This window comes from Macrobrachium rosenbergii, chromosome 42 (genome assembly GCF_040412425.1).
Source record: "Macrobrachium rosenbergii isolate ZJJX-2024 chromosome 42, ASM4041242v1, whole genome shotgun sequence".
Classification (NCBI taxonomy): domain Eukaryota; kingdom Metazoa; phylum Arthropoda; class Malacostraca; order Decapoda; family Palaemonidae; genus Macrobrachium; species Macrobrachium rosenbergii.
In genome coordinates this window covers 1,559,346-1,574,522 of record NC_089782.1, presented here as the reverse complement: position 1 = coordinate 1,574,522, position 15,177 = coordinate 1,559,346, and the positions used below count along the sequence as shown (strand labels likewise).

At 41.0% G+C, this 15,177-nt stretch overlaps 1 protein-coding gene across 3 annotated transcripts in view; it reads right to left on the bottom strand.

Moving 5' to 3' along the window:
• Positions 1-15,177, bottom strand: part of LOC136827876 (E3 ubiquitin-protein ligase RNF10) — a 257,261-nt gene that overhangs the window by 104,724 nt on the left and 137,360 nt on the right. For all 3 annotated transcript variants that reach the window (XR_010849850.1, XM_067085336.1, XM_067085337.1), the window contains exon 5: positions 10,636-10,757. Coding sequence is in view for 2 of the 3 variants with exons in the window: in XM_067085336.1 (XP_066941437.1) it covers positions 10,636-10,757 (122 nt within the window). In the remaining variant the exon portion in view is untranslated. The remainder of the gene's footprint in view (positions 1-10,635; positions 10,758-15,177) is intronic.

Sequence of the window (15,177 nt, the reverse complement as noted above, 5' to 3'; positions counted from 1 at the left end):
TTTCCCACTCAATTGCCTGCCAGACATTCAACTTGCCGTGGAGCCGAAGCGAAGTCACTAATTGAGTTTCGTTGTTCTCGTTCAAAGAAGAAGCTCCTTCATCGCTTCGTTGAGTGTAAAAGAATGGGTCCCTCCTTGGTTCTTGATACACTAGGGCGGTCATGCTGTCCAAATGAACCGCTACTGTTTTGTAGTAGGTTATCGCTGGGTACGTCGAAGAAGTGCGATGGACTGCTTTTAGTTCCTTCACGCGCTGAGAAGGGCTCCCAACCCAGATCCGGTTAGCCGGAGAATAACGTTAGGTCGGGGTTCGTTGGAGCTAGAGACCTTCCTGCCGAAAATCTGTCTTTTGCCAACCACCATTTGAGGTCCTCTTCTATCTGGAGAGTGATGTTGAAACTGAACGAGTCCGGGAACGACTTCCCGTTCCAATTGGCTTGAGGTAGAACTGAAGTGTTTCGAATGCAGCTCGCCCAATGGAACCAACTTCTCGATGGATGAGAGAGCCCGAGAAGACTCATCCATGCGTTGGCTGAGCAGGAGTTGCGAACACGGTCCTGGACTTTCCTTCGGGCAAGAAAGTACTTTGCTGGGATGGAAAAGCCCAAAACTCCGAAGAGTTCATCACTATTCCCCAAACAGAGAATCGACTGAGTGGGGACCACTCATGACTTCTTGAAATCCCATCGTGTCCCACTTGGGCGACGGCAGCTCCGTAAGTCCTCCGCGGTGCAGGCATTGAAAATTCGGGAGGGGGAGCGAGGAGCCAGTCGTCCAGGTACAGATAAATGTTTATCCCTCAGAAGATGAAGCCACTTCTGCAAGGGGAGATGAAAATCGCGTGGAAACTTGAGGGGCCGTGGATGGTCCAAGCAAGAGTGCCCGGAACTGGAAGACTCTGTCCTGAACACAAATCTAGATACTTCCTGAGTCCGGATGAATTGGAATATGGAAGTACGATCTTCATAAAGTCGACCGTGGACCATCCGTCTCCCTGATGGATGGCCGACAAAACTGACTGATTCGCTCATTCTGATTTTCGCTGTTTGAACGCAAGCGCTTTCAGGGCACTTGACGTGCCCAGGACAGGTCTCCATCCTCCCGGATGATTTGGGAAAACTATGAAGAGATTCGTTGTAAAATCCCTTTGAGTTTGCATTCTACCATTTCTACTCAAGCCTTTTTCCAAAAGGGCTGAAACTTCCCAGATAGGGCTGAAAACCTCTCTGAGTCTACAGAGTAGGCTGCTACGTTGATGGGAGAGGTTACTAATGGAGGTTTTTCTTCGAAGGGGATTGCATTAACTTCTCTTAAAACCTTCAGCACCCACGGTTCCACATTTCTCTTCTCCCATGCTGGCCAGAAATGTGACAGTCTTGCTCCCACTGGGACATGGAGGACAGAAGTCTCATTTTCTAATGTTGGACTTGATGAATGGTTTTCTAGATGGTTTGGAGGTTCGAAGGTTGGTTCTCGGTCGGGACTGGAGACGGCCTCTACCTCCTCGAAAGGGATGTTGTTGCAGGGGTGACGACGTCCTAGTAGTCGTAGTAGACGGTTTTCTGGCAGGAAAATTCGTTCTCTTGGTGGATTGTGTGATGAGGTCTTGGGTTGACTTCTGAAGATCGACGGAATCCATCTATGATGTCTTGCAGAAACAGGTGACTTGATCAAAGGAGCAAACAGAAGTGAGGAACACTCTGATGGAGTGACACCTTTAGCTGCAAACAAGCACCACAAATCTCGCTTCTTGAGTACTCCTGCTGTGTAGATGGCAGCTAGCTCTACTGCTCCATCTCTCTACAGCTTCTATCTGCGCACCCCAAAACACCCAGCCAGTCCGATGCGTAAGCTTTGTAGTGGCGCACAGTCTTCATTTTCTAGCCAAGACCCCTATAGTCCAGTCTAGGGAATTAAAATTTTTGAGAAGGTGGTCCAATTTGAGGAAGTAGCAATTCTGGCTGAAGCGAAGGCCGAACGATGAGAAGCCATCAATTATACTGAGACGCCTCTGAGAGTAGGCAGCAACTCCCAAGGACGAGCCCAGTTGCATAAGACAGATACTTCGTCTTGCTTAAGCGAAGGAGGTGAACAGAAACCGCTTTCCGACTTTCTCTCTGCTAGCCAGGCATCCATACGGCCAAAAGCTTTCTTCGAAAACGAAGACAACACCAGACGCGGAAGTCTGGTGTTACCTGGAGATTGACGCATGACGAGGTAGGCTGAACCCGGCGATAAAGGAACGACTGGGGAGAATGACGACGGGTAGCAGACCAGGAAAAACCTGAGTAAAGCCGAGTAATGAGAGGTGGGCTGTTCCTCTTCTACAGGTTCTTCGGCAGACAAAACAGGAGATCCTGGAGGTTCTACGGGAGTCCTATGCGGTGTCCTGTACCGCTGGAGTTGGTTTCTCAAGAAGGCTCAACACTTTGTCAAGCTGGAGCTGAAGCGGCACCAAAGAAGGGTCTATAGGTGCTGAAGGAAATTCTTGATGCAATGTCATGACAACATTAGAAGAGGGGTTGAATAAAGCACCACACTGGGCGCATGGATGATATGCGCCCAATTGCAGAAGCAGACAGAGACCTTTGAAGCAAATGCCTTGTCCAGGGCTTATCCGCCAATAATGGGTACTCAGAAGACTGTCGCTCTCTGAGTGGTCCAACACGGGCTCTCTGTCTTGGAAGATGGGTGTTCCCGAACAGGTAAGGCGGGAGCAGTGCGCTCAGGTGATGGATGCTCAGACGAAGGTGGGCGCTCATACAATGATGGGCGCTCGGATCTTGGGCGCTCTGAAGGTGAAAGGTCGGATCCTGAACAATCTGTAAACTGATCGCCACGTGACGTTACCTGGGCATGCTTTGCTGGAGAAAGAGAGCGAGAATCTCTTGTCAGTGAAGCTCAGAACCACAAGATGGGAGAGGGCTATGATCTCTCTCAACCGCTCGCTTATGAGGCGGAGGGGAACTGAGTCCATGGAAGCGCCTTAGCCTTTTCAGTGGCTCAGGACACATGAAAGAAACGGTCACTGCGTCTCTTAGATGTGGGCGTGTCTGATTCACTTGAAGAAAGAGTGTGAGTATCTATTCTAATACCTTTCCAACGGTATTCATCCGCGGCCTGGGTTCGGTGGACAACGGGTTCGATGAGGCGACGACTGCTCAGGGAGAACCCACCCACCCTCCCCTTGACTGGTCAGTTTGCTTCCCTCCCATGTTTGCAAGGGGAGTTCAGTGGGACCTTGGTCTAGAGCATCGGTGGGACCGAACAGCTGCCCCTCCAATGACACATCACCTGACACAACACTATTAAACTTGTCCATTAGACCTTTCACAGAATTCCCCAATTTGGGACAATCAGATGCATAAGTAAATTAAATTTGGTCTACCCGCGTTTCTAAGCTGGCGCAATGGCATTGGTTCAGCAGAATAAGAATTAGGTACAGAGTGACGGGAAAAGCTGGAGGGTTGGAAATGGGAGAAAACCTGTCACAGGCGCCAAGGGATAGGTAAAACATCAATATCTTCCCTTGAAGAATGGGCTCCATACTAGCAGAAGCCTTTGCTTCGCCTCTAGCTGTATTTTCCTAATTGGTCCTTTAATTGGTCTAAATAAGACTGTAAAGTTTTCCATTTATCCTGATCCCAGCTCCTTACATTCATCACAAGTCAATTCAGGAGAGCAAACTTGTTCCCTACAAGTACAACAAATTGTATGTTGGTCATATTTACCTGACATGAGTCTAGTTTTACAGCCTTTGCTGCAGTACCTAAAGCACAAACTAGAGTCAGACATAATGGTCAAGAATTCCAAAATGTATCAAGTACCAATCAAGTTATCCAAAAACTAGTTGCTTAATAGCTGGGCGCTTACCACCAAAGAGTACAGTATCACCAAAGATGATCTCCGACATTCGTGAAAACGAAACAAGAGCTGCTAATAACTGATGTTCAGTCATTAGTCGGGCAGAAACGACCTGAGCTCCTTAGCTAAGTTGTATCTATTCTTCCCTAAAGTGGGTGGGGGCAAACATACCTACACTCAAAATAAAAAGAGCGCCACCGCTAATTTCACTTGAGCCGCAGCGCAGTAGAAACCATAGCTATGTAACTATTTGGTAAGCTACTTATAAAAATATTTTTTACACTATACCCTTATTCGCTTTGGAGAAAAGATCGGCAGGGAAATATACTGCTACAGTAACTTTAAGCTGTAAGTTGTAACTGAAGCTGAGAAAACAATGTTCAAGCTGCTAATGACTATAAATAATCGTACATTGGCAACATGGATGAAACTCGACCGTTAATAAAACTGGAGAGAATGTATTTTAATCAAAACTACTGGGCATGAAAGAATACAAATTACTACTGTTTTCACGCCGATCAAAGATAAATACGTAAAGCTCGTATTATGATGAAATCAAGAGAAAACAGCGAACGGAATCTTGATTTTTTTTTTTTTACACAAAACAAACATGCCCCCAAAACGGCCAGCCGCGATTCCTGCGAACGTCATATATTAACAAAAAAAAATAGCTAAATTAATTTCATGACGACTTAAAAACACTTCGTATAACAAAAAATATCCGTGTCCCAAATAAATAAAGTATCCATATTCATTTACGCTAACTAGAAGCAAGAAAAGCGCTTTCAACTTAGTTAAATGCGGCGAAATAAACACCGCGATATCGATTCCCAAAACAAAACATTGATCGCAATTTATAATGCAAAAGCAATATGAGAATATACGCAACTGGAAACAATGTAGTAAAGCATAACTTTTTAAAAGATCCATGAAAAAGATGCACATTTATGGTGAATTTTTGAAAAAACTTTTTCCTTACCTCCGCACTAACTCTACTGAAAATCTCAGAAATTCTTTAGTCATTTTGTCGTAATTTTTGCACGGTTTTCTATTAGCAGTTATATAAAGTTTATATGAAAATGTGTGCAATATCATGTAGAATACAACAAAAAATAACTCATGGTTGTAGCTTTTATCAATTTTGACATATTTTCATATAAATCACGGTAAGTGCCAAATTTTCAACCTACGGTCAACTTTGACTCAACCGAAATGGTCGGAAAATGAAATTGTAAGCTGAAACTCTTACATTCTAGTAACATTCAATCATTTACCTTCATTTTGCAACAAATTGGGAGTGTCTAGCACAATATTTCAATTTATGGTGAATTTTTGAAAAAACCTTTTCCTTACCTCTGTGCACGCTAACTTGGCTGAAAATCTCAGAATTTCTTTAGTCACCTTGTCGTAATTTTTGCACCGTTTTCTATTAGGCGTTACATAAAGTGTTATACATGATAATCTGTGCAATTTCATGAAGAATACAACAAAAAATAATTCATGGTTGTAGCTTTCATCAGTTTTGAAATATTTTCATATAAATCACGATAGAAAAAATTCGACCTTCGGTCAACTTTAACTCGACTGAAATGGTCGAAAACTGCAATTGTAAGCTAAAACACTTACAGTCTAGTAATATTCAATCAATTACCTTCATTTCGCAACAAACGGGAAGTCTCTAGCACAATATTTCGACTTATGGTGAATTTTTGAAAAAAAAAACTTTTTTTACGTCCGCGCATTACGAATGCATGCATCATTTTGTGATAATATTTTCTCTGTTTTGCTTTGATCGTTTTACAATTTGTTATATACCAAAATCATCGCAATTTAGTGTACAACGAAAAAGAAAAATCACTCATTAGCTTTTAACCGTTTTGCTCACAGCGTGATTTGTATACAATTATATATGAAATTTTTTTTTGCGCTGTCATATATTCTAATATTTATATATGATATTTTTTTTTCAATTCTGATGGTTGCATACCAAACTTCAGGCAATGAGAAAAAAAGGAGCAAAAAATGAACTCTTAATCTTAAAAACTAAGCGTGCTGTGATTTTTTGAAAAAAGCTTTTTTTCCGCTTTGGCACTAACTCCCTAACCCCACCAGCATACGGCAGACTTTTGTAAATAGAGGCTCGGCATTGAAGGGTTAATAGCCCCAAATTGGCCAAACAGGCATTGGTTCCTATTACCTCAACAATAAACAAAAAGATCAATTCCACTGTCGTCCGCTGTTCTATCCCAGATGGTAGGAGGGAAAGTCTCTCCTTTCTAAGCCGAGACCTTCATGTATAGATTTTAAAAAAAAAATATCTATTGTGATAATTACTCTCTCAACATTGCTAGGTACCTAGTGCAAAAATTACGGACATCTGTCCAGCAATACAAATCTGTGTGGAAGATATGGTTAGATTATATCCATACTGAGAGCCCAGTTGATATTTCTATAGAAACTCTATTTTTCTTATATACCCTTTGAAGACAAATGCCTTGTGGTTACAACAGTCATGGCATACAAGGCTGCATTAACAGAGCCCTTGCTTTATGGATTTGGGATTTACTCCAGTATAGAAGTTGTCACGTCCCTTCTTTTTGCTCTACAAAGCCCCACTCCTGTAAGGCTTCCAATTACTTGGTCCCTGAACAAGGTGCCTAGACTTCTCGTCTATCAACCCCTCAATTCAGTGGACCCAATACAACCACAACGCACAGGCTACAACAGGTGATCTTCTTGATTGCATTAGCATCAGGAGCTCGTACAGTATTAGTGAACTGGGCTCTCTTAGATGGGGACGATGCACCAAGCAAATAGCTGACCATCAATTATTATTGTACCCTGGCTCATCATTCTGGGCCAAGAATATGGATCCTTTAAAAAGGAAGTCCATTCTTATAAGAAAATTCAATTTAGCAGACAAGACATTATGCCCGGTTCAAGCACTTAAGGTTTACCTAAAAGTCACGGCAAACACCCCAGAAGGTCCTATTTTCCTACACCCTAGCACGAACTAACCACTCTCCCTACAAAGACTGAGAATGATTGTAGTGTTTCTCATTAAAAAGGGAAATCCAAACTCTTTCCATTGGTCACATGATGTTAGGAAAGTAAGTACTTCGTTGGCCTTCTTCAGAAATGTCTCTTTTGAAGAAGTCTCTGAATGTACAGGGTGGTCATAGTTAAATCATTGCCACATGCTCAAACATATTCGACTACACTGTGTATAAGTAGGTGGGATAGTTAGTCTTAACCCCTAGGTGCTGCGGCAAAAAACCAGGAGTCATATTGACGGTGAGTATCCTAACTGTCGCTGGGAGAGGGGAGACAGTACTACAACCAAAACCAGCATGCTTAGGTAAGCCACTGTAGAACTACCTTCTAAAATGTAAGTTCGTGTATAGTTTCTTGTTCCTTGGTATCAAGACCTGAAGAGTATTTGGAATAAAGAATGGGACTTGAAATCTGTGGCTTGACCTTGGACCGGAAATGTTATTTCCTTTGGGGTGTTAGGATTAAAAAGTGAGAGCTTAAGCCTTTTTCGTCACCTTTCAATTTCTTTGTAAAGCTCCTTGAGGACGAAACAACGACTACGCTATCAAAAAACAGGTTTTGACGTAGGTAAAACCTATTTTTGGCAGTCGCTGTTGAGTCCTCAAAACCCCCCCACTTCCCAGACGAAAAGGCATGGAATTTGGGCAAGGGATCAACCTGCATTGACCAACAGAGAGTAATGGCTCCTTGGTCTTTTAAAAGCCCAGTTGTAAACAAGAGGGCGGATGCGCATGCGCAATAGTCACTTCTCTTTCTTGCAGGTTCTTTTGACGGAAAAACTGGGTTCAGCTTCACTGAAGATAAGGAAAGTGTCCTCTTATCTTCGAGTCCATTACATACTCCATCATGTGTTATATGTTAATCATTACGACACAATACCTGGCCAAAAGACCAACTAGAAGTGAATTCTTTCATATTAATTTGGTCACCATGGAGCTCTGGTAGACCATGGAAGGTAACTCCTAGAGGACTCAACAGCGACTACCAAAAATAGGTTTTCCTACATCAAAACCTGTTTTATTGCTAAAGTAAACAGTGTGTCACTACAGCCACTTCCTTGTAAAACTGGGTAAATGTTCATGGATACTGTTTTTATGTAACGTTTTTAATATTGCACATCTCCATGTAGTATCATATGCCTTTCAATGTCAAAAACGACGGCTATAGTTATTTGTTTTTGTTCAGATCCTCTTTGTGTATGGTCTTCTAAGTTAGATATCTTCTAAGTTAGATAGAGAATCCAATGTAGATCTGTTACATTGTAACCCGAAATGAGTGGGACACTGAGTACTCATAACCTGATTACACGGACACTGGGGATCCAATGCCGTACGCTCAGACATTGGGCGTTTGGACACTGTGTGCTTGGAAGTTGGGAGCTCAGACACTGAGCTCTTCGGCACTAACGGTCGGACAACTTGGATGAAGAATGCCACGTCATAGACCGGCTCACTGTCATCGAAATGTCATGCACAAGCCAATCAGGACTGGAAGTTAGGTGTTCGGACACTGGGCTTTTGGACACAGAACACTTTGACACTGCATGTTCAGACACTGGGCACTCAGACAACTTGGGTGAGGAATGCCATGTCAAAACTGGCTCTGTTACCAAAGTGTTACACACAAACTGCTCGGGACTAGCCCAAAACTGTAGGAGGGAAGAGGACTGTGCACTTGTTCCCTGGGAACCTTACATGGGAGCGGGGGAAGGAGCATGCCTTTTCAATGGCCTTGACACTTTTGAAAACCGTTTATGGTCCCTGTCCGCGCTGGTGTCCGAATCACTGGATGACAGAGCATGCAAATCTGAATGAATGCCTTTCCAATGGTGAACTGTCGAGTCCTGGGTTCAATCAACAGGCTTGGTTGAAGGGGCAACTACCCTTGGGCAAACCCCACCAACCTCCCTTGGACTTCTGTTTTGCTTCCTCCCAGGTTTGGGGGTCTGAAATTGACCTTTGTCTAGGAGTATCAGTGGGACAAGTAGTCACCTCCTCCACTTGCACCAGCACTAACTACGCTTAAATGATCCATAGGGGCCTTAAGCGAAGACCTGATTTGGGCTACAGTATTAACAAGCAAACCAAACTTTTGGTCAATTCTAACCTCTAGGCTGGTGATGGCATTGGGTTTGGAAGAATGGGAACCAGGTGGTGAGTTTGAGGAAAAGTCTGAGGGTTGGTCATCGGGGAGAACACAGGGTTGGTCATCGGGGAGAACACAGGTAGAGGTGTAGAAGGCACATGCTGAGAAGCAATATCCGATTTCGGAGTAGAAACCTGACTAACTAAACCTTTAGCCTTGGCTCTAGCAGCCGCCTTTCTCTGTCTCTCTCTTTGGAGTCTATCTAGATGTGCTTCCACAACTTTCCATTTACCCCAATCCCAGTCTTTGCATTCGTTACATTAAAGTTCAAACGAGCATATTTGCCCTCTATAATGGCAACACAAAGTGTGCGAGTCATACTTAGCAGAAGTAAGTCTAGTATTACAGCATTTGCTGCAATACCTAATGCTAGACACACTAGAATCTTACATAATAAGTCAAGTCTGAATAATAAACTAGCTAAGCTAATAAACAGCACATGGCCAACACGAATGAATACTTCACCAAAGGAGAAAGATATAACCATCCGGTGAAATTCAAATAAGAGCTGTTTGACCAACCGTGTACAGTTGTTGTACCGGCAGAAACAAATTGGGCTCTTCAGCACTGATGTACCAATTCTTCCCTGGTAGAGGGGCACGGTCTAGATACATACACTAAAAGAATAGCGTGTTACCGTGAATTTCAAATTTAGAACGGCCGCGGTTAAGTGAAACTAACAGCTATGTAGTTACTTGGTAAGTTACTTATATAAAATTAGAGACTGTGATGGATGAGGGGGGATCTGTAAACACTAAGTGTACCTCCCTCCTCATATAATAGTACACCACTATGCCTGCTTTTACTTTTTCTTAAAGAATGAGGTTCTTCATGTACAAAGAAGAATGGATATAGTGAATACATGATAAGGGGAAGGGCGAGTGCTCGAAAAATTTCAAATCTAACTCACTAACTGGTCCAAACTCTAGGTTTATGTGAATTCATGATTTAGTCTGCTTTTATTTACTAAGATCTGTGATGCTTGTGTAGATTAGTATAACATTTCTCACTTCTTTCTGCTTCACTCATATTTAAAATATGTATAGCTGATAGAAGCAAAAATAAGAAATTACATTTAACACATTTAAGTTAACCTTATAAGCATTAATATCACACTCTTGGGGTTTCTGAATATCAATAGTTTTACAGTTTACCCCCCCCCACTTGCCGTTCTGGATTCGCAGCTTCGCTTATTCAAGGATATTTCTGTGAAACATATATCCACATTACTGTATTCATGGAAAATTTTCTTAATTTTTCATAGAGAAATATTAACTAATTACTGTACTTTCATATTGTCTAGACTAAATACAGTTTTCATGATAAAACTATTAAAATAGGCAAGTCTAAGAGTTTTTAGAGGGGGTTTTTGGTATTTGAGCTCTCAAAATTTCCAAGCATTTTTATAAAAGAGGGGTGTCAAGTATTTGTGGATTTTAGCTATTTGCAGGGGGTTGTGGTCCCTATCCCCTCCCAATCCCAAGGGTCGACTGTACATTCAATAACCAAAACTATATTAAGAATAGAAAGTAAATATTTTCAAGACTTGAGTATAATTTATTTTATAAATACCTTTTTAGATCTTCTCTATCAACAGGTTCATAGCATATTGGACACTTTCTCCAGTTTTCATCTGACAGTGCCAGATAATGTAACATACATGGGTAACAGTAGATATGTCCACAGCGCGTTACCTGAAAGTATTCAATGGTATTACTACTCTCAAAAAACATAAACCAGACCATGTAGCTAAATTTATTTATATAAACTTTAATAATGTCCAAATAATTTGTTCTTGAATGAATTTTATAAACTCTTTATGTAGTCCAAAGGACTTATTCTTGAATGAAGTTGAAAAAGAAATTTCCAAGTACTTGGACAGAGAAAAAATAGGTCAATGGCAGAAAGCACTGGGTCTGAAGGGTTACTGCAAGGAATTGTAGCACTGTCTATAGTGTGCCACTCAATGGGTACTGTTAAGCAGTATGCCATACAGACCTATTTGCTGGATTAGCAAGGTCTTACTCTGTTTTCCTCAATTCTACACAAAAAAATTTGAACTGAATTGAATTGAATATAGAACTTAGGCCAAAGGCCAAGCACTGGGACCTGTGAGGTCAGTCAGCGCTGAAACGGAAGCTGACAGTCAAAGGTTTGAAAGATGTAACAGGAGGAAACCTTGCAGCTGCACTATGATTCAATTGTTAGGAGAGGTTGGAAAGTAAGATGGAAGAAAGAATATGAAAGGAGGTACAATAAGAGGAACAAAAGGGGTTGCAGCTAGGGGCCGAAGGCACGCTGCAAAGAACCTTAAGTAACATCTACAGTGCACAACACGAGGTGCACTGACGGCACTAACCCCTAAGGGCTGAAAAATTTGAGCTTCTCATGGAATACTTTCCAAGGACCTGGGTTACACAACATTTGTCCAATGAAATCAGGACAGTTACATATATATGATATTTTATCAACTATCTGTTCTACTTAATTTTTTCCATAAACTGTACTTAAATTTATACCTACCAATCACACTGGATTGTTTCAATACTAAGAAAATCCTTACTGTTGTTTTGTAACATTCTCTACATAAAGGGCCTAGACACCAAGGATCCTAATATATCTAACATCACATCTGAAACTGTTGCAATTCCTACCTTCAACTTAAAATTTTTTGTTTTGGAATTTTTTATATACTTAAAGTACATATGTTTAGGTTCAAAAGACATAATCAGCATTATACCAACTATAATTCCAAATTGGGGGTCATGTTTAATTTGCCAGAAAGAAGTTCTGGGAAACCAGGCCCTCTGGGGATCTGAAAGGGTTGAACATGAGTGACCCATTTTCACACAGTTCAGTAATATTGCTGTATCTTTCTATAAAAGTGTACTGTAATCCTCAAGTAGGTTTCATTTTTCACAATTTTACTAACTACTATTATCAGTTACAATGGATTGCAGCAATGCTACAAATTCAGACAAATAATTTATCTATGAACACACACCTCTGTCATGCTATCAGTATTTCTTTCCCCTCTGGCTACTTCCCACCTACTGTACAACTTGAAGCATAACACTGCCTGTTTTCACCTCTCATTAAAGAACATGTTCTGAAGGGCTAGAGATATAGGACTTGGTCCAATTAAACTTTATCAAATTTCTTCTGGATCCTAACTGGATCTCTCCTTAAACCACATTTTCTCTACACAATTTCAGGATAGAGAAATTAAACATTTCCTACAAAAGAAAGAATAAGTAAAATGCATTAACCTCCAGTGGTAAACAGGGAACCATTAGCCTAAATATTTATGATGAAACTAATCATTACATAAATGGTTCACCTTAAAATATTTTCATAATAAAATTAAGTTTCATATATACTTACCAAGTGATTACGTGGCTAATAGTTTCACTTGCGCGACAGCTTAAATTCAGCAACCGCGTTACGTTTCAATTGTTTAGTAGGTGACTATAGTCTGTTTTTTTCCATCTGTCCACCAGCCTGTGGTGCTCACGCATGGTAACACTGCGTCCTGGGCTTTAAATAGTTACACTGTGTAAGTTTTAGGTAAATAAAAGGTTATCTACCGTACATTTGCAACTGAAAAGTGTTTTAATGACTTACTGTATGCGAATTACACCGTTAATATTAGAAATAGGATATTGTTATTATTGTTGAATGTAAGCTGCCTTAGTTTTAGGTAAATAAAAGGCTATCTACCGTACATTTGCAACTGAAAAGTGTTTTAATGATTTACTGTATGCGAATTACACCGTTAAAATTAGAAATAGGATATTGTTATTATTGTTGAATGTAAGCTGCCTTTTCAGGGTGGCGAATGGAACAGCCAGACGCAGTGGTGAAAATTTTTTCTCTTGCAGTTCACTACAGCAAGATGTCAATTTTATTGGATCACACCTACTCTGCTACTAAGCTACGTGTTACTTCATTTGTATGTGGCTGAAATGCACTTTATAAAAATTAAAAGTATATCCTGATATACTTATGTGTAATGAAGTAACATGTAGCTTAGTAGCAGAGTAGGTGTGGTCCAATAAAATTGACATCTTACCGTAGTGAACTGTGAGAGAAGCAATTTTCCCGCCACTGCGTCTGGCTGTTCCACTCGCCACCCCGAAAAGGCAGCTTACATTCAACAATAATAACAATATCCTATTTCGAATATTAACGGTGTAATTCGCATACAGTAAGTTATTAAAATACTTTTCAGTTACAAATGTACACCCAGATAACCTTTTATTTACCTAAAACTTCCACATTGGGTAACTATTTAAAGCCCGGGACGCAGTGTTACCATGCGCGAGCACCACAGGTGGGTGTGGACAGATGGAAAAAACAGACTATAGCCCCGCCCACTAATGGGAATACTAGGAACGACTTAGCAGACAACCTCATTCTGTCTGTGCCCTTATGTCCATCAGAGGGAAGGAGGGCAGGCTCTGATTCTGTAATTACTTGGTAAGTATATATTTAATTTAATTTTATTACGAAAATAACATTTTCATATAAATAACTTACCCAGTAATTACATAGCTGAATCCCACATTCATGGGAGGTGGGATACATGGATATATTCTACTCCAAATCATTAAGTCCTGGTAATGAGTCTGAAATAGAAGAGTTGCTAGCACCGAAAACAGTGCTTATCGTTTCCTTATCTGTTAACCCCTTCACTACTGGGACGTACACGGTCCAGTAATAAAAGACCACGAAATACGCTTATAAGTCTTTCATGTCTCCTCGAAAGGCAAAGCGGTTTTCTCAAGCTTGGACGGGTTTCAGACATATATTGTGTATGAGAGAGGTGCTGAAGCTCCACCCACTATTCATTCTAGCCAATGAGTATCCGATGGACGTTGTGACGTCATTTTCATATGGGGATACTAGGAGGGGTATTGTCCAACAGGTGCCAGTGCACCTCAGGCTATTATCTGAGAAGGGTTATCACGATTTTGTATGTAAACCATGTGGATTTGAATTCTAAATGTTTTCTTCTTTTGATTTTACTTATTTTATATGTTTTTTTTTGCTTGCTGTTTTTCAGCGTCATGTCGGATGATAGTGTTTTCAGAGTCAGGGTCTGAGTACCAGCCAGATCTATCAGATGATGATTATAGTGATAGTTTCTTAGAGGATGACGGTGACGAGTGTCTGGAAGACATTGAACCAACTGTCAATGAAGGTTGGTGGTTCATAAGTAATCCATTTTGTGACATGCGCCCAGACCCACCCCCACAATTTCACAGAGGGTGACAATGGGATCTGCTTACACACCAGATTTCACATACCCATGTGATGCAATTTGTTATTTTTTTTTGTGCTGACATAATTGTCAGATTATGTGAATGGATGAATGCTCAGGCAGAGGAGTATTTTCGCTCAACAGGAAAGCATAAGGTGAATGGACTTCTATGGAGGCCAGTTACTCATGATGAGATGTATGTTTTTTATAGCTTGCTGATGATAATGGGGCCGATGATAATGGGGTTGAATAAAATGCCTCATACTGCTATTTCTACTGTACTATTGCTACTACTATTATTTGACTAATACTTTACAACTTTTCTGCTACTTTATTTCTACTACTGTACTATTATTTCTACTACTTTATAACTGTTTCTATTTCTATAATTACTTTTTCCACTAAATATTCCTTTTTTCCAATATCCTTATTCTTTTTTTTTTTGCCAATATAAAGGAAAAATATGAATAACATAAAATTTAGTGGGAGCAAGTGATGATTAATATACTCGCGGCCAACAGGGGGTCTCATGCAGTATACACGTGTTAGTGGTAATGCAACAGGCCGGTGGCGAAGGGGGTTAAGAGAGCTACTGCAGGAGAATACTGCCTCTGGTTGGTGCTCATCTTAACCTGAATGGTGTGGTGGTATAGCCGTGGAGCGCCCCTACTTAGTGGGAGCTTTGCAGCGGAGTATTCCAATGGCTAGCATCAATAAGTGCCCTTGCCCTGGGCGCAGTACCAAAATATAAAACAACCAGACAATGCTGTCACTTACACTGAAATAAAACCACTACCCATCCACTGAGAGTGGTGGGTGCTCCAAGTACATTGTAACCCCCGGCTCCCTAA